General features: G+C 52.1%; 1 protein-coding gene across 1 annotated transcript in view; it reads right to left on the reverse strand.

Moving 5' to 3' along the window:
- The window catches only part of ADCY10 (adenylate cyclase 10), a 68,835-nt gene that overhangs the window by 10,492 nt on the left and 39,195 nt on the right, over positions 1 to 19,148 (reverse strand). The window contains exons 19-26 of the mRNA XM_082702618.1: positions 16,749 to 16,877; positions 15,347 to 15,625; positions 14,968 to 15,258; positions 7,006 to 7,075; positions 6,516 to 6,747; positions 4,585 to 4,692; positions 4,067 to 4,242; positions 898 to 1,054 (exon numbers count right to left, since the gene is read on the reverse strand). Coding sequence (XP_082558744.1) covers positions 898 to 1,054; positions 4,067 to 4,242; positions 4,585 to 4,692; positions 6,516 to 6,747; positions 7,006 to 7,075; positions 14,968 to 15,258; positions 15,347 to 15,625; positions 16,749 to 16,877 — 1,442 coding nt within the window. The remainder of the gene's footprint in view (positions 1 to 897; positions 1,055 to 4,066; positions 4,243 to 4,584; positions 4,693 to 6,515; positions 6,748 to 7,005; positions 7,076 to 14,967; positions 15,259 to 15,346; positions 15,626 to 16,748; positions 16,878 to 19,148) is intronic.

Genomic DNA, 19,148 nt, shown 5'->3' on the forward strand with positions numbered 1-19,148 from the left:
TTTTTAACCTGAAATAAAATTAACATTCGGTGTTACGCTAGTTTCAAGGATGGGTTCGTTACCTGTCTCTCGACTGGCCGCTTCACTAGGAAGAGAGCGACTAACAGATCCCTCTTCTGTTAAGCAATTCCTCTGCACAACAGGGTAACACCCTTGCACCTTCCTGCTGACAGTCCTCCTCCCCTATGTCCCCTCAAGCCCCAACCCCTCTCCCTAGCTCCTAGAGGCCTCGGGTTGCCTCCTCGTCTTTGGAAGTTCTTGTCTCTGTGGATCCCCACACAGACGCTGTAACACTTGACTTTCTCCTGTTAATCTGTCTCACGTCAGCTGAATCTTGGTCCAGGTAGAAGGGCCCTAAAGAGTAGATGAGCTTCCTCCTCCCCAACAGTGTGGACTCCTAGTTCTGCCTGGGGCTCCGGAGACCATTCCAGGAGGGCACGAACCAGTCCCCGCTACTTTCAGGGTTTCAGGGCATTGCCGTGTGTGGAAAGCACAGTGCCGGCCCAAAACCACCACAGAAAATCCTCGGAGGGTGGTCCTGAACAGCTCCTCGAGGGTGTCTCTGCCTTTCACTGTCTTTGGGCTGGAGGGAGGAGGACTGGCTGAAGACCAAGCGTGAGCTGTCACCTGCGGCCTCTTCCTCCCCTGACTCCTGGGGGGGGACACGTGTGACATTCTTCCAGAAATCTCCCAACTATCTTACCGCGAATGCCTTGCTAGTGGGGGAAAACAACCTCAGGTTGACAATGGCAAGGCCTGTGGTATCCTGTAGGTCTTCTTTAACATGTAAATGTCCTTTGGAACCTCCCTTTTTCCTCACTCCACCTCCGTGATCTTGAAGAGTTTCCCTCTAAATGAGATGCAGAAATTTAAAAAGCCGCTACAAAAACACTCTACCTGGAAGTCATCTTGAGTCTCCAGGGCCGTGTTCACTTGCATCATAGCTGCCAGGTGGCTGTAATACTTGTGGTGGAAAAAATAATTTAAGCTGTAGATCTGCCAGAGCAAGGAGAAGCAGGCCGTCTGCCTGTAGAGCTGCGCCAGCCGCCTCTTCCTGTGAGAGAAAACAGACACGTGGGACCGAGAAAGAAGGTGTCGTCGCCCGCGTGCTGGAAGGGAATTTGGGGACAGAATCCTCGCTCCTGGCTGGGAGGTGTAAGCCCGGGGGAGCGCGAGTCCCGCCTCCATGACGAGCTGGAGAAGCCCAGGCACCTGCATTTTGCACATGGTCCCCCACGAATGGGGGCAAAGTACTGACTTTGTGAGGATTGATTAAGATAATTTATGCAAGTCACCTGTCCCTTGTCAGGTCATTGCTACTTAAATGAAGTTATCTTAGAAGCAAATTTATATAATTCATCCCATTGGGTTCTGAGAACAAGCCTAGAAGCAAAGGAGAAATAACCCCATTTTACGCAAGCAACTGAGACTCCGACAGTTAAACGACTAACCCACAGTCACACAGCCAGAAGTGGCAGGGCTCTGTCCCCTTCAGCCTGGCCACTCCAGGGCGTCCTGTCCTCCAGTGAGATCACTGCTGGGAGCTGGGCCTCAGCGCTCAATGAAGGAAATGAACATTTTTCACAGTCACATTCTGCCATGACCTGAATTCATACGTTGAGTCCTAACCCCCAAAGTGAGGGTAACAGGAGGTAGCCCTTTGGAAGGGGATTAGGTCATGAGGGTAGAACCCTCACGAAGAGGGCTGGGCTCTTATAAAAGAGACCCCAGAGCTCCCCAACTCCTTCCCACCATATGAAGATAAAAATGTCTGTGACCTAAAGAGGCCCCTCTCTGACGAGGCCCTGCATTTGGATCTCTGACCTCAGACGGGAGCAATACGGTTCTGCTCATTAGAAGCCAGCCAGTCCGCGGCGTTCCTCTACAACACCCGAGTGGATGAAGGCACGTCACGGGAGGCAGGGAACCGCCTGTGCCGGAGGGTGTGCAAGGGGGGGTGCAGGAGCGCCTGCACACAGCGTGTGGGGTCCCAGTTGGCTTCAACAAGCCGTTCGCCTGGTCCTGGAGCCAACAGTCCCTTCTTGGAGATCGAAACGCGAACCTTATCTTTATGATAAGCCAGCTGGCTGCAACATTAGTGAGTTAACAAAGCCCAAAATTTAGGAATTAATGACATTGAATCTGTTATGCAAATTACTTTTTAAAGCCTCCCAGGAAACAAGGTAGAATCCCTCACAGTGTAAGACAGTCATGAGGGCCACAGAAACCGACACTAACATTGCTGCTTGTCCTGTTTTGAGATCAGAGCCCTTTGACTGGCTGGTGTTGCAAGCCCACAGCTCTGCGGTTTCCTCCTCCCAGCACCCTCCCCTCTACCTCGTGCAGGGAACTTCTTACTCCTGTGACAAACAGGGCTGTTAACGACCAGGGCCCGATTTCGGGAATGAAGATGGGAGATGCCCAGTTAAGTTTGCATTTCAAAACAATCAATGATTTGTTGAGAGTGCATGTGATCAAAATATTTGTGTGACATGTATGTATCCTAGAAAATACTCGGGCTCCTGGTTTCAGCTCAGGCAGTGATCCTGAGGGCGTGGGATCAGGTCCCGCACTGGGCTGGGCCCCGTGCTGAGCATGGATCCCGCTTAAGAGAGGGTTAAAGCCTCTGCCTTCGGCTCAGGTCATGATCTCAGGGTCCTGGGATCGAGTCCCGCCTCAGGCTCTCTGCTCAGCAGGGAGCCTGCTGCCTTCCACCCCCACCCCCCACCCCCGCCACTCTGCCTACTTGTGATCTTTCTCTCTCTAAAAATAAATAAAATCTTTTTTTAAAAAAAGACTCTCTCCTTCTCCTTCTCCCTCCACCCTCCCCCCTCATGCACACTCATTTTTTCTGTCTTAAAAAAAAAAAATCTCTGACCTTCAACGTGAACTCGGCAAGCAGGCTGTGCTTGATCAGACAATTCGCCAGTGACCCAAACTCTGATTCCCTCCTACCTCTTAGAGAGATCTCTGCTGAACTCTCCCAGCCCCCTCCCTCCTGGTGTCTCCTGAGACGGGGCCACCGTTCCCAGGAGCCTGTCCCTAACCTGCAAAGGAGCTCATTTCCACTCCAGGCTCCCCCACACATCAGGGAGCACTTCTGGGGGAAGGCAGTGGGCTCAGAGGGGTGCGTAGCAATGAGTTCCTAAAAATAGATGTTTGCATCTCGGGCAGACCCTGGAGGGATATTGCCCCAGCCCCTCTCAGCGCCGGAGAGGTGTCCTCTGTCAGCCCTGCAGATGCCCAGCGAGGTGGCATTCCCCTTGGCGCTGAATGGATAGGCGGAGTACATCCAAAAGCTTTTGTTGTGGGACATTCCAAACATACACACAGTAAAGCAGAAAAATATCATGAACTACATGCACGGAACACCCGGCTTCAACGACTCCGAACCCAGGACCTGAACTCACACCCTGAGATGGAGGCCTGAGCTGAGATCAAGGGTCAGATGCTTAAGTGACTGAGCCACACAGGGTCCCTCCCTCCCCCGCCATTTTAATTGTTTATCGTTTTTTATAGGTACAATTTACATCCATTGAGAAGTATAAATTTTGCCAGTTTAATCTTGACCGATGGCTACGCCCCTCACATCCCCACATCCCCCTCCAAATCCGTACATGGGTAGGCGGTCTGTCCTCTGGCCAAGGTCTTTGGGACCTTCTACTGCAGTCTGGACAGGGACGACACCCCGTGTGGTGTCTGCACCCCTGGCTGGAAAAGGGCCTGAGACTGAGGCCAGTGAGGAGTAGCATCCTCGGTGCCCCCGGCTTCCGGGAAACACGGCGTGTCAGAGGGACTCACGGGGCAGGGCGCAGGCGCTCGGCTTGCGAGGGGCTCCCTGCCTTCCCCTTCACAAAAGCTGCTGGGACGCGATTGGGGCAACGCCACCTTGCCTGGGAGCCCCTCACTCCCTGACTGGCCCCCCCGGGCTCCAGAGAGCCTCAGGGCACGGCCGCCAGGCCTTCCCGCACCCATTAGAGGCCCAGGCTTTGGGGGCTGGTGGCGTGTGTGCAAGTCTCTCTCCTGGGGACTGAGACCTCGAGCTCGTCCCAGCTCAGTCCCTTACCCTGGACGCGAGCTCTCTTGGGCCTGCTGATCCGCGTAGTAGAAGTGTCTGTTTTTCTCCACGTGGGTGTGAAGAAACAGGGAGATTAAGTTGTAGGGGAAGACCCTGTTGAGGAGCCTCAGGGCCTTGCGCAGCATCTTCTTGGCAAGCACCATCTGGCCCATGTTGAAACAGACCTACGGGGAGAAGGGAGCGGGACAACGTTCACGTCCACGGCTGGAGCTTGTTGGAAAACCTTTCGTGACGATGGCCCCCATGAAGACGAGGAGGAGCTGCCGGCGAGTGAGGCCGCAGGCCGGAGCAGCCAGACCTGAGGTTCTGCCGTCGGTCCGCCCAGGGTCGGTGTGGAGGGCAGCTGGAGGAAGGGCAGGGAGGGCTTCTGCTGCTTCTGTCGACCGCCCCTGGGACCGCCGACACGGGACCGTGTGTCTAACGCCCCTGGGACTGCCGACACGGAACCGTGTGTCTAACGCCCCTGGGACCGCCGACACGGGACCGTGTGTGTAGCGGCGTCTTACCTGACCTTTGAGGCTGTAAAAGGCCGCGGCCTCAAAAGTGTGACTCCAGGATCTGTCGTCCTTGACCATTTTCAGCAACCGCTCTCCCTCCTTCAAGTACAGGTACGCCTGCAGCGGCGGAGGGGCACAAGCGTCCATTCAGCGGGGGTCCGGCCACAGAGGGCCACCGCCCAGCCTCGAGCAAATAGGCAAGAGCGGCTGCCGTGGCAGGACCCCCTTCCGCCCCCAGCCCCGGCTCTGGAGCTGGGCCTCCCGGCTCGAGGCAGCCCTGGGTGGGTCAAGCCCCTGCTGAAGGTACTGGCCACCGGATCACTTGCTCCAGGGGATGGAGCCAGGGCAATTTCCTCCTCTGAGTAACTCTACCCCCGATGGCCCCTAATTCCAACAATGTGTGCCCTGCCCCCGATGGTGTCCCCACGTCTATGAGAAGCTGATCTCCACTTCTGGAACGATTTATGAACCACTCCCATTTCCTTCGCCAGGGCCGTCTTCAGGAAGCAAGGCCCTGAGCAACTCTGCCTACCTCATTTATGACTTACTAGGACGTGGTTAGACAGGACGGCCTTAGTACACGTGAGCACCAAGGCAAGGTCAGATTTGAAGAGTAAAATAAGGGAAGGTGATATCTTCGACTGTCACATAGTCCAAGATGGGAGAGAGAGGCAATGAGTTGACCCGAACCTACTAGATCATTTCTGATGGGAGACAGGATGCAAATGGCACATTCCGGGTGACTTGCACGGGGCTCTGCTTCCCTTCACTGTCTTCCTGGCCATCCCCACTGCCTGCTGACTGAGGGGCGCTTCACAGGTTGGTCCTCAGGGCCACTTAAACCTATTCTTGGGACTCACTGACCATATCCCCCTTGTCTATATGTCTGAGTGTGTATATGTACATAAATTAATACGCATAATGATACCTCATATGCGTGGATGACTTTCATCTTTAACATAAATTTGAGAGAGCTAGGGCTTACCAACATTTTTAATGGTTTAATTTTAAAATTTCATAAAAATCTAAGGTATGAGGGTCGATTAGGCTGCTGTGGTTGTAAATATGGAAGAGACCACCGGTGTAGACAGGAACTGCAGGCCTGTCTACTCAGAAATGGGGCTCAGATGGAACAAGGCCGGGGGCGTTTCCTGCAGTGAGATCATGCAAGGCCAGTCTAGCTAGCTGCGCTACGGAAAGTGGTCTCCGGTCAAGGATGTTGGAGAAACACAGAACTAGCCAGATCCTCTAGACGATTACACATGTCTTAGCATATTAAGTCCATGAAATATTTGCAGGAAAGAAACCTATGTAGCTATTCAGCTCAATGCTTCCCAACTTACTTAAGAATGAATTCTTATTTCATTATACATTGAACCCCCACATGTCTAGGGACACATTGCCCTGGAATATTATTTACAATTATCCCGGGGAACACTAGTGTTTTGGGGATCTAAAGGAAATGCATGATGATATAGCACAAATGACACGAGGACCAAAGTGGGTGAGCTCCTTTGGGGACCACAAGACAAAAACCAGATCTGTGCTCATCCAAAGACCTATAGGTGTTTGTGCTCACAGGTGTTTAGGAAAGACAGAAGGTCGGTGCCACGGGACATTACTGAGGAAGCCTCTGCTGAAACGGTAGCATCGATACATTTTGGGGATGAGATAGGACGTCCACCCCCTTCCCATCGAGGTAGACAGTTCCTGGCACGTTTCTTTTAAACAGTGTGTGATGCTCGCTGCAATTTCTGCTTTCATCTCTCAATCTCAGGTCATTTCCCTTCTCAGGGTTCGATTTTCAGAGGAAAGGGGAGCCAGCAGGTGTCAAGAACATGAAGTGCGACAGGAGAACCCTAGAGCTGCCCTTCAGGTGCTGTGGTCTCTGAACTGTCTCAAAGGCAGGGTGGGGGGCTGGCGAGGGGGGAACACCTTACCATGTAATTGTCACCCAAGATGAGATAAGCAGATGTAATTTCTAGGAAGTAATATAAGGCTTTGTTGTTTTCTCCCAAAGCCAGAAAATGGTGGGCCAGAGGCATGATGACCATCTCTACGATCTCCTCACACTGGCATGACTCCAGAGGAATGATGTCTTCTTCAGGCATCTTCATTTTTGTTATGATGACATCAAAGAAACTCAAGATCTTTTCTCTTATTTCTTCAGGACTGTCCAAATGCAGAAGTAAATAGGAGGAATAAGTGGTAGCCACACTTCGCTTTCGATGTGAAAATATCTTTAAAAACTAATAAAAGAACAAGGTAACCCTGACGTAGATGCCATCGACCAAACTCACCATGCACACACCCCGACATGTCCTCACTCGCACCAAAGAGGCCGAAAAGAACTGACCAGACAGAAGATTTTAACAGTATTCTGTGCTGAATGACAAATGTTTATGCCTAAGCAATTACGTATGCCTGTACCTGAGATTTTCAGAAAATATCTCCGATTTCTTAGGAGTCTCTATTTTGGAAAAGGTGATCTCTTCTTCAGCTAGAAAATAAACAAAGAAATGAGTCGTGTGCGTCACGACGTGTTCCCTGTGGGAGAAATGTCGGGTCCGCCAAAGACTCTTGCTGCCCCTCTCCTGACACAGCACAGGCTGCCCACACAGACGCCGCAGGGGAGCCCTCGTGATCGTATAGGATGGAATTCTGTCAGGCGTGCTGTGTGGCGCCTGTGAGCGGAGATGGCCTGGTACCGCCTCTACTCTTTCCTTCTGCCAGAGAGCAAATAATTGTATCTCAGGGATGACAAAAGGACAGAATGGAAGCAGCTTGTGCCCCTGACTTACTGTGTTCAAGACCGTCTGTCAGAACTTTCACTGGATCATTACGTGTGCAGGAGGAAAATGATTCTCTTGTGTCATTGCGGAGGACGGAAGAACTTCCTCTGCCTCTCAGGGTCCTTCTAGCTGAACTAAGTCAGACTGACGTGAGACAGATTAACAGGGGAATCAAATTTAATTGATGTCATTAAGGGGAACCCATGCAGACATGGAAATTCCAAAGACAGGGAAGAGACATAAAGCTTCCAAGAGCCAAGGACAAGGGGTCGGGGGTCTGGGGGTGTCCTGAGGATACAAAGGGAGGGAAGACCATTAGCAAGAAGGTGAGAGGAGATGCTTGGAAACAAAGGGCGTCTTCTTATGCAGGGAGGCGTCTTAGGTCAGGAGGAATCCCTGTTTGAAACTCTGTCTTGCTGGTAAAGCAGACCTTGGAGGGGCAGGGGAAGAGCTTTCTCTGAATCTGCTGGATCTGGGTGGCTTTTAATTCAAAACGATGTTTGTGCAAAACGGCCCATGTCAGAGGGACCTGCGGTGGCTCCGAGAGTGTTAAACCACTGCAGTGTTGGGGCTGGTTATAGATGCTAACATTATCCTAATTTACCCCGCAGCAACTACAACTGTGAATAAAGGGTCTGATTCCGTGGAGAATGGTTGAGTACATACTTCAGAGGCTACCTAAAGGGCAGAGAGCTTTGAACTCAAAACCTTCTGTCTCTCCAGACTGCAAGAGGTTAGAAAATTCCCTAATGATCTTAAAACAGAAACAAATGAGGATGGTCGATCTTCCCCATGCAGAGGGAAGGAAGAGCCCTGGGCAGGGGAAGAGACTGTCTCAGACTGCCTGTCAGGGATGGCGATAGGACTGGAATCGAGGTCTCCCAGCTCCAAGGCAACGCATTACTCCACCGATCTTTCGATTTCTAAACAGGCAGTTTAAGCATCCAGTTCTCATCTTCTTTTGAAAGCCTTCTGTGCCCTCGTCCCCATGGATTTAGGGCCCCGCCTCCCCTGTGCCCTGTGCAGAGCTCCGTCATGGTCCTTACTGTCACACTGTGTGGGAATAATTGCCCACCTCTCCCCGCAGACTGCTAGCTAGTGTATTCCCAGTGACGAGATGCGGAATAAATTGAAGGATGCCTTTTCCTTCTACTCTTCTGAAATTGGTTCTGTAAAGGTTGCCTGTGGCTACCACGTTGCCAGATCCAAAGTCCGCGTTTGTCCATGTGTTACCACACCTCTGAGCAGGCACTCAACACAATCTACTGCTCCCTCTTTTCACCAGGTTTTCTCACAGCCATTCTCTTGGTTGTTTGGTCGCTTTAGTCATCGGCCGCCCACTGTGCTGGCTCCTACTCCTCTAGCAACATCCCCAGGGCTGGGGAGCCTCCCTCTGGTCCTGGGCTCCCTTCTCCATCAGCAGTTTTCCCAGGTGGCCTCCTCTGCCCATGACAATGAATTCCAGTCACATGCCGACGACCGCCAGCGGTTTAATCTCTGAGCCTGACCTCCACCCTTAACTACAGTTTCGTGTACCCAAATGCCTCTTTGGCATTGGCTGCTTGAACGGCTAACAGGCATTTAAAAATTAACATGATCCAAGCAGAACTCGTGGACCTCTCTTTCAACCTGTACTCTGATCTTACTAAGCATCAGAGCCATATATTGGTTTTCTTAATGGCAAAAAACCTAGGCGCTGTTTTGGATTCTTTCTTTCCCTCGTCACATTCAGCCCATCATAAGTCCTGTTGACTTTCCCTCAAAACATACCTGAATCCATCTTCTTCTGTCTTTACTCTAGCACCACCCCAGTCCACCACCAAATTTTATCTGGACAAGCGTGAAACACTGACCTCCCTTCCGGTCCCATCTCTGTATCTGTTCTCTACAGAGAAGACAGGATGTGTTTTTAAAAACATGACTCAGATTTCCATGCCAGAGATTGTTGGTCCGCTATCTCAATTCTATTGTCCTTTTTCTCCTTACAAATAAAATTCAGTTTTACTCAGGGCAGCTACATTTTCCAGCCTCCCTTGCAACTAGATATAGTCGTGCGACTAAGTTCTGCGTAGGATTTCGAGACGATCCCTTAAAAGGGAAGGGGGGCATCCCTTTCTTTCTTTTTCTTTTCTTTTTTTAATTTTTAAAAAATTTATTTATTTATTTTGGTTTCTCTTCTTCTTCTAGTGTTAAATGTAAACATGATGGTTGGAATTCCAGCAGCCATTTTCAGACCAAGAGTTTCTGATGATGATGAAGCCTTCACATTAGTCCCAATGATCAGACAAAACATTTTACATGAGAGAGAAATAAATTTAACAGTAAATAAATTAAAGCCATCTAGCTGGGTCCTTGTCACATGTAGCCAATACTAATTCTAATTAATAAATCTCCAAAGTCTTCCAACCCCCTTAAAATAGAAGTCAGACTATTTATCAAGGCCTATAATGTTCTTTTATGGTTTTCTTAATTAATCTGTTTATTGTCTATCACATCTATCACCAGCCTTCATGAAAATTCTAATATATGAGAATAGACACATGTCTATCATTTTCAGTACTATATCTCTGGCACCTAGATCACTGCCCAGCACATAGTAGATTCTCAGTAAATATTTGCAGAATAATATACACTTGTTTTTTTTAAGATTTTATTTATGTATTTGACAGACAGAGATTACAAGTAGACAGAGAGAGGGGAGGGGGGAAGCAGGTTCCCTGCCAAGCAGAGAGCCCGATGTGGGGCTCGATCCAAGGACCCTGAGATCATGGCCTAAGCCGAAGGCAGAGGCTTAACCCACTGAGCCACCCAGGCGCCCCTATAATACACTTTTTTTTTAAATCAATAAGAAAAATGAAATGCTATTTCTCCTTCAACATCTCTGTGTGTGTGTATATATATATATATATATATATATATTTTTTTTTTTTTTTTTTTTTAAAGATCAGTGGTGCCTGGGTGGCTCAGTGGGTTAAGCCTCTGCCTTTGGCCCAGGTCATGATCCCATGGTCCTGGGATTGAGCCCCACATCGGGCTCTCTGCTCAGCAGGGAGCCTGCTTCCCTCTCTCTCTGCCTGCCTCTCTGCCTACTTGTGACCTCTCTGTCAAATAAGTAAATAAACAAATCTTAGAAAAAAAAAAAAAGGTTTTATTTATTTATTTGACAGAGAGAGAGCAAAAGAAGGAACACAAGTGGGGGCAGAGGGGAAGCTGAGAGGAAACAGCAGACTTCCCCCCAAGCAGGGAACCATAGGCATTGATCCCAGCACTGTGGGATCATGACCTGAGATGAAGGCAGCCGTCTCACTCACTGAGCCACGCAGGTGCCCCCAATGTCTCTATTTTTTTATGTTCCAAACGGTAATAGTGACAGAATGGGACGCAGAGACCAGCAGTATTGACTAGAAAAGGAAACAAAGCTGGGCGTACAGATATGCTTTTGTCATTCTGTTCTTTACCCGTGGGTGAATCGCACTATTTTTAGTTCTCAACTTCTTCATTTATGAAGGGTCTATTGTTTAAAAGTTCCCTACTTCAAAGGGGATCTATAAAACTCAGAAGAAAAGAATATATACAACATGCTTGTAGGTGCTCAGAAGCGAGGAGAAAAGCAAAGACACCACTTGCTCATCTCATGGTTTCAAACACCTGGAAATAAGACTTCAGGTTCAAGGTGACCGACTGAACTCCTTTGTTTATCTCTAGTACTGCTGGGTCCAGGACATGTTACCCCACTGAAATGAGAATAAAACAATCTTAAAAGCCACAAACCCACAATGTATAGAAAGGAAGGGATCCGTTCCTGTCCGAGGTCATTGCCGGGGCTGTCCTCTCTGCCCGGATGCCCCTCCCTGGCCATCGCCACTTCCTCTGTCTGTCTAGGAATCTCACCTCTCAGTGCTCCCCTAATGACTCTGCATTCCTTGTCTCCCTTACCCTACCGGACATTCTTTCCAGTTTTCTTCCCTGCAGTGGGTTTTACCTCCCGCAACATACTGTAGATTTCTTACTTATTATGTTTTTTCCTCCATTGCTTCTCCACAATCAAGTGAATGCTCTTTTGTCACTGATGTGTCCCAGTGCTGTACCGGGACTGGCACAGAGCAGGACCTCAGGATTTGCTGAATGAGTAAACAAACTGTCGGTGGGGTTTCACTCCCTGTTCAGAAGGCTAAGGCGTGAGAGGCGTGGTCTCTGATGAAGTGGGTGGAGGGCGTTGAAGGGCAGATCTTTGGGGATCAAGACTCAAGAAAATAACTTAAGAAGGACTTGAGGAAAGAGAGAATTGAAAAGAGAATCAACTTCCTCACTACCTAATCTATTTCTATGGTCTTTGAACCTCTTCCGATGACAGCTGACTCTTGAACAGCACAGAGGCTTAGGGACGCCCGACCCCTGAGCCCCCAGCACTGGAAAATTCACATATAACCTTTGACTCTCCCAAAACTTTACTTAACAGCCTGATGTTGACCAGAAGCCTTACTGATAACATGAAGTTAATTAACCCATATTTTCAATGTTTTATGTATTATATACTCTAGCCTTACAATAAAATAAGCTAGAAGAAAGAAAATGTTACTGAGAAAATCATAAGAGAAAATACATTCATAGTACTCTACTGTATTTATTGAAAAAGATCTGCATATAAGTGAATCTGTACAGTCCACACCTGTGTTGTTCAAAGGTCAACTCTATGTCCTTTACCAGTGTTACCTACAGTCACAAGGTTCAGGGGTAATGGACAGAGTATCCAACCAAGACAGGATATTATAAAGAAGACATTGCAAAAAAAATTATCCTAGAAACTCAAGGAAAATGGACTTTCATTAAGAACTCCATTTGCAGTATATTACTTGGTTCTGGAATGAATAGCATTTACATGGTCTCCTTAATGATTTATCTAACAATGGTCATCAACGGTGCTGGTCCCGAGGAGTAGTGTGACGGGGGGTGTTCCCCCCCTGGCATGCTGTATCTGTTCACCAAATTAAGAAGAAAACACATAATGCCAGAATTTGTTTTGTTTTGTTTAACTGCATGAACACATCCTTTTGTCCGTGGGGGCGATGACCAGAAAGAACAACTAAGTTAAGAAGTTGGCCCCTGAGAAGTACTCAAAGTGTGTGGGGTACTGGGGCTTGGAATTATTGTTTCTATTGTAAAACTTTTAGGAAAAATTTTAAAGATGTCTAGTTGATAGCCTTTTAAACAGGTGGAAAGTTCTGACAAGAGAAATAGTAGAGCTTTGGCCTCAGGCAGGCAGAGGAGCGGACAAAAGCACAGACATTACTCAGAGTCACAGGAGGGCACAGAAGCACCCTAGTGAAACCGCTAAGGCATATTGGAGAATCCAAGATTACCTGAAGTTGCTTTCTTTGACAGCCCTCGCCAGCCTGCTTAAAACCAACTGTGGGTGCGGCTGGTGGCTCAGTCGGTTGGGCGTCGGACCCTTGATTCTGACTGAGGTCATGATCTCAAGGTTGTGGGGTCGAGCCCCGTGTCGGGCTCCACTCTCGGCAGGGAGTCTGCCTAGGATTCTCCCCCTTAGCCCTTCCCTCTGCTCTAAAATAAATAAATCTTAAACAAAAATCAATTGCAATTATATCCCCCCCAACACTGCCACCAAAATATATATATATAAAGACATACATGGAGAGACTCACTGGTTCCAATCTTCCTTCCTCATTCATTCATCCATTCACTTGGTAGGGACCACACCCAGCATAGAGCCCAACACAGGGTCTGAGCTCATAACCCTGAGATCAAGATCCTGGCTGAGATCAAGAGTTGGACACTTAACCAGCAGAGCCCCCCAGGCTGCCCCTTGCGTCCCCTGTCTTTATCTCCCTCAGTCAACTCTCTCCTACTGACACTTGCTCTGGTTCCTTGAACATGGCTCTGTGTTGGGACCATTCCTGAAGCTTCTTGGACCTGCCCATGTGCCTTTATCAGCCCTCATAGCCCACCCTCTGGGCTGCTTTGTTTGTTGTAGGGTCTGCCCTGTCTCGGTCCTCAAGTCCTTAGAAGTTGTTACTTTCTTGAGTCTTCCATTCCAACATCTAGGGCTCTTCTCATACTCCCAAGGAAGTACTTAAAAGGGCTCCAGGCTGGCTTTTTCTCTCATCCGACCCGGGAGAGTCTGGACTCTAGGGATCAGAACCTGAAGTCTGACTTCTCTTTTTTGAAAAGGGAGGTGAGCAAGTGCTGGTTCCAGGTCAACACTAGACTTGTGCCACAGTGCAAAGCTGCTTTCCTCCTGATCGAGGACGGAGACGGCGTCATCTTCTTTACTCTCCGACTCCATGGACGGCCGCATCCAGAAACCTCTTCCAATCTCCCCTGCCAGCCTTGCCCAAAGGTCCCACCCTGCACTTTGGGAAGCTCAGGTGTACTGGGCACAGCATGAGCTTGGGAATGAGACTGACCTGCGATTGAATAGTCTATCACTCATTCTGTGGCACTGGACAAGCTATTGAATCTTCCAGAACCTCAGTTTTCTCATGTATAAAGTAACAAGAGCCTTCCACCTTGAAAGGTTAACATGAAGATCAAAGGAGAATGCATGTGAAATAAAGAATGAGTGAGAATAAATATTTATTTCGGGGGGAGCGCCTGGGTGGCTCAGTTGGTTAAGCATCCACCTTGGCTCAGGTCATGATCCTGGGGTCCTGGGACGGAGCCCTACATCGGGCTCCCTGATCAGCGGGGAGCCTGCTTCTCCCTCTCCCTCTGCTCTGGCCCCAACTCACCTTCTCTCTCTGGCTCTCTCACTCTCTCAAATAAATAATTAAAATCTTTTTAAAAATTATTTTTGTACCTACTATGTACAAGGCACTTTAGATACATTTCTTCCTAATTTCTAATATCCATAAAATATAAGAATCCTGTCCTTACCCTCGACTTTCCCAACCAGATTTAGCCCTAATCACCAAGTCCTCTGGCCCGGGCGCAGAGCCCTGTGATGCCCCCGATCCCCCATGAGGGAGGGCTGGAGGTGGGGTCGCTGCCTCTGGCCTCACGCCTGTGCTAACGGTCCCTGGTACATGTTCCTTTGAATCCAGACTGTGTAGCTGATTCGCACCCCAGACTGCCACTTCCTCACGTTTGTACCACAGACGATCTGGAACGTCTGCCCTGAGCCGGAGCCCCTGACCTGCTTAGCCCTGCATGGTTCCCCCCACTCACATTCTTTCTCTGAGGGAACCTTGTTTCAAACCTGACTGCGGAACAACAGTCTCACCTGCCAGGAAACGGCGCCCCTCTGGCTCTCGTTCCCATTCAACATGTGAGCCCCACCCCAGCCCTTGGACTCCATCCTTGGTGTGAATTAAGCCGGGTCAGTTTCATCCCTCTGGATATTTTCCTTTGAGCTCGGTGCACCCCATTTTGCCGGAGTCCTGATCTCAAACTCTCTGTGAGTGTCACAGCAAGACTGTTTCTGGTGCACTCAGTGCTCACATGCCCCCCCGACCCCCATCTATGCGACACAAGTCTTCAGCCATTCGCAGAACCCACGCCTTGGGGGACTTGAAGCCCTCGGGGTCCAAACCCACGCCGGGCCCCAGGCAGAGAGGACGGGCGAGGCCAGAGGCATATTTACTTTTATATCCGTGGGACTTGGCCATCTTCTGGATGGTGTCCACGTCGAGCGTGTTGAGGCGGATGTCCACGGTGAAGTGGTGGTAAGGGACGAAGTCTCCGCTGCGGCAGTGGTCGCACCGGTGCGCGTCCTCCTCCAGGAAGCGCGCACACTTGAGGTGCATGGCCCTCCTCTCGGCCTTCAGCCACAGCTCGTAGGCCGTCTTCTGCATCACCGGCCGGCAGAAGCGGATGACGTGGCACTCGATGACCTCGCTCTCCAGCTCGTGCAGCTCCTCGCCCTCGTCACGCGCTGCGGAGGCAGAGACGCACCGCTCGGCCCGGGCCCACGTGGGGTCGGCGGCCGGAGCGTGGGGCAGCGGCTCCCGGGGCGCACTCACCCATGCCCAGGCCAGGCCTCAGAGACAGCGAGCGGTGATTGACCTCGCAGGAGGCCGCGTTGTGCTTCAGGGCGGTCCGCAGCTCCTTGCCGTTGCGGAAACAGTCGAAGACGTTGGCGTCCACGAGCGTCGCCAGGGCCTTGATCATCATCTTCATGTTCCAGCAAGGCAGAACCTCGAACAGCAGCTCCGTGGTGAAGGTCAGGCCGGTGACCGCGGCGCACCGCACCAGCATCTGGTGCGACAGGCTCATGCTGTCCAGCTGCACCAGCGAGGTTTCTGCGGGGGAAAGCCACGCGGCCGGCCGGCGCTCACTGCCCCCGGCGGGCCCATCGGGACGGCCGCCGCCTGCCCCGCGCCCCGGCCAGCCCCGGAGGGGCTCCCCGCCCAGGGCCTGCCTCAGAGCGTGAGCAGGGGGCGCCGAGGGCGCGGGGGCCGCTCCCCAAGACGCACCCGGCGTGGGGGCCTGACTGGAACGAGACCCGCTGTGGGGGTTCGGGTTCGGGGCCAGAGCGTGACAAGGTCTGTGGGGCGGCGGGAGGTCACGGTGGGCCCGGCCGTGGGCGGAGCGCGCCCGCCGGCGCCAGCTACCTTGACTTCTGCGGCTGGCCTCGTCTGCCCCGCACTGACCCCCGCACTGACCCCCTCGCGGCCTCTGCCTCGTTCCTGGAGCAGCCGCCGCCATCTCTGCGCTCAGGGAACCCGCCAGAGAGCCTCGAGCGCCAACTCCAACCTCTCGCCTAAGCGCGGCCTGGTGAGATCCCGGCCAGGATGCCCCTCCGCGACCTCCCCTGTGGGGACAAGATCTGAATCCCCTGCCCACAGAACAGTGCAGAAGCCGAGCCCGCGGCCCTCCCACGCGGGCAGACGCAGCGCGTGAGCAGCGATGCTTTCCGAAGACCGAGAACCTGGAGGTGTCCCTGGGCAGCCTCAGACGCTTCCAGCTGTTTGTGGACGGCATGACTGGGAGCCCCGAATCCCTACCACAACACTGCGTGAAAGTCATTTTTCTTTAACGGGGTAAGAATACAGCTCGGATATAAATTCTACGCTTGCCATTTCTTATAAAAGTAAGTGGCAGAAAAAGTGTCAGGTTTCGATTTTCTCCCTCAATATTTGACTTAATTTAATGATTTAATGAAAAATGCACTGCACCTCATTCATTTACGCACTTGAACTAAACTTGGTTCAAATCAGATTCCAGAACATGCCCAGGGGAGCAGGCACTCCAGGTCAGAGGCAGAAAAGCTAAGCCTTCCACGGAGCTCTGACTGTGTGAGGCAACGCCACGCGGGCGGCCCCCGCAGTCCCTTGCGATCTCCCTCTCTCCCTTTACGACAGCCACCCTAGAGAAGGGAAACGGGGGGCGAGGTCCTGGAACACTGGGCCCGATTTTCTTTACCTTTTAACGATGCTGGCGGTGACAAGTTTTTCAGTCTGACACCACTGGCGAGGGTACAGACTTCTTCACTTCTCTCCTCATAATTAGGGGTCAATATTTTTAGTTCCTCAGATGGTCTACTGAAATTCTCTGAAGGGAGATGAAAAGGAAGAACACATTGGGGTTATTGTCACCGTCTCGGTTTCACAATAAACTTCAAGGTGGGTCTCAAAGATTTTATTTGTCAGAGAGAGAGAGAGAGAGAGCACAAGCAGGGAGAGCAACAGGCAGAGCTGAAAAGCAGGCTTCCCACCGAGCACGGAGCCCAATGCGGGGCTCGATCCCAGGGTCCTGGGATCATGACCTGAACTGAAGGCTTTACCCACTGAGCCACCCAGGCGCCCTTCATCCAGTATTTTGGAATAATGTTTTAAGTAAACTAATATAAGACAACCTAAATGTACTCAAAACGTTTTGCCCCACCCCCCAAAGCATGGAGAATCACTATTAGAAGTCTTCTGTAGTACATGCAGTTTAAGAGAAGTTTGATTCAAAGATCATCAGGGCGTATCTTGCAATACACACTAGGGTATACCGTGTGCACATTCAGGTACCCACGCTCGTATGCAAACGCACTCTGGGACACGGTACTCGGCTTACAACACGGTTATCAGAACGAGATATTTAAAGTGGTGAGGCTGGCGCGCACACTCTCCTGGTCACTGTGTGTCCCGATACTCACAGTGCGTCACTCCCTTACTCCTACAGCCATTCGTGGGTCGCCGTGGGCTGTGGCGTGGGAACGTGAGGGTGAGCTCGGCTGGGCTCCTCACCTCCTGGAGGGAAGGTGTGTGCGGAGCTGCACTTCCAGGCGGGAAACGGGCCACGTGAGGGGCGCCGCCTCGAGATGAGCCCAGTGTCGCTAAGAGTGAGGACCCCCGGTGCACCGTATCGCCGGGGACGGGGACAGACACGAGCGGTGCCCGCTTCCCACCCCGAGGAGCTCAGTGTCTTAGAGACCGACACGGACGTGCGGGTCAGGCGCCAGCCGGATGCAGGGGGTAGAAAGCAAAGCGCAGTGAGCTGGGAGCCCAGAGAGGAGCCACGGCTCCGTCTAAGTGGATTCCGAACGGCCTTGTGGAGCAGGACGTAGCGCGATGGCGCATAGGAGGAGGTTGTTTCCAAGTGGAAGAGCGGGCCGACCAGGGCAGGGCACAGCAGCCGCAGACGCGCTGCAGGTGAGGCGAACGTGAGGTCGCCGGGGCCGCCGGCTCCAGCGCGTAGGGGGCAGGAGCCCCTCTAGGGCACGTGCTCTGGGGACATGGTTTGGGAGCAGACCGTGGAGGGCGTTTGACGTCGCACTGTCCAGTCTGGACTTGACTCCTGGCACACTCCCGGGACAGCGCAGGTGCCTGGGAAGGGGGAGGAGTCGGCCACCAGCCGCTTCTCGGAAGGCAGCCCCGGTGCGGGTGGGGCAGGCCAGGGAACGGGAGAGGGGACACTGCGTAAGATCAGCCACGACGGGGCGTGACGTGGTACACGGCACAGCGAGGAGCTGGTCCGAGCCAGGCGGGGATGGAGCGGACGGGGTGTTGCCAGGAACCACGCGGGGAGACGTGGGAGGTGGTGGTGGGGAGGGCGGGCGCTGCCTCCGGGTCAGGCGGGCGGAGTCCGAGGGGTGAGCGGGTCCAGAAGGCGTCCGACGGGCAACTGGAGGCGCAGCATCCGGAGAGGAGCGCGGTTATGGTGGGAGACGCCGCGCCGGCAGACACCCACGAAGCTGGGGACAGAGGAGTCCCTCGCGGGGCGAAGGAACCAGTTGGCGAAGAAGCAGGCTAAGGGCGGAGCTTGAAGCGAGTTGTTGTCGCTGGAGGCCCACGGACGGGAGCCACACTCACGACTGCCTGGTCAGAGAGGTGCGGCGGGGGCAGGACGGCAGGTTCTCCCTGAGGATGGCGAGGCCAAGAGAGGGTGGACTGGGTGGAACACCCCAAAACGGCCGCATGTGAGTGCGCACGCGCGTTAGGGTGGGCCAGTGGCGTCCCAGGGCATGACGTGGTCCGTGCTCGTTCACGCTCTCTCGTGTCCCTGTCTAGGACCCGGCAGCTTTCAGCCACTCGGCCAGTGTCAACCGAGCGCCCTGAGGTCTTAGGCATTGTCCTGCGGCCAAAGATCCCGGAGCCAGACGTCCTGCGGCCAAAGATCCCGGAGCCAGACGTCCTGCGGCCAAAGATCCCGGAGCCAGACGTCCTGCCGAGCGAAGCTCCGAAGCTCGACTTGCAACAGTAGCAGAGAGACAAGGAGCAACAGAACATAAATGCGGAGGCTAATGTCACAATGTGATTCAGTTTATGGCGGAAATAAACCTGGTGACAGAGACTCACAGGAAGGTCAGGGCCAGGGGGGCTTCTTCGGACAGAC

This window comes from Mustela nivalis (assembly GCF_964662115.1).
Source record: "Mustela nivalis genome assembly, chromosome: 16".
Lineage (NCBI taxonomy): Eukaryota > Metazoa > Chordata > Mammalia > Carnivora > Mustelidae > Mustela > Mustela nivalis.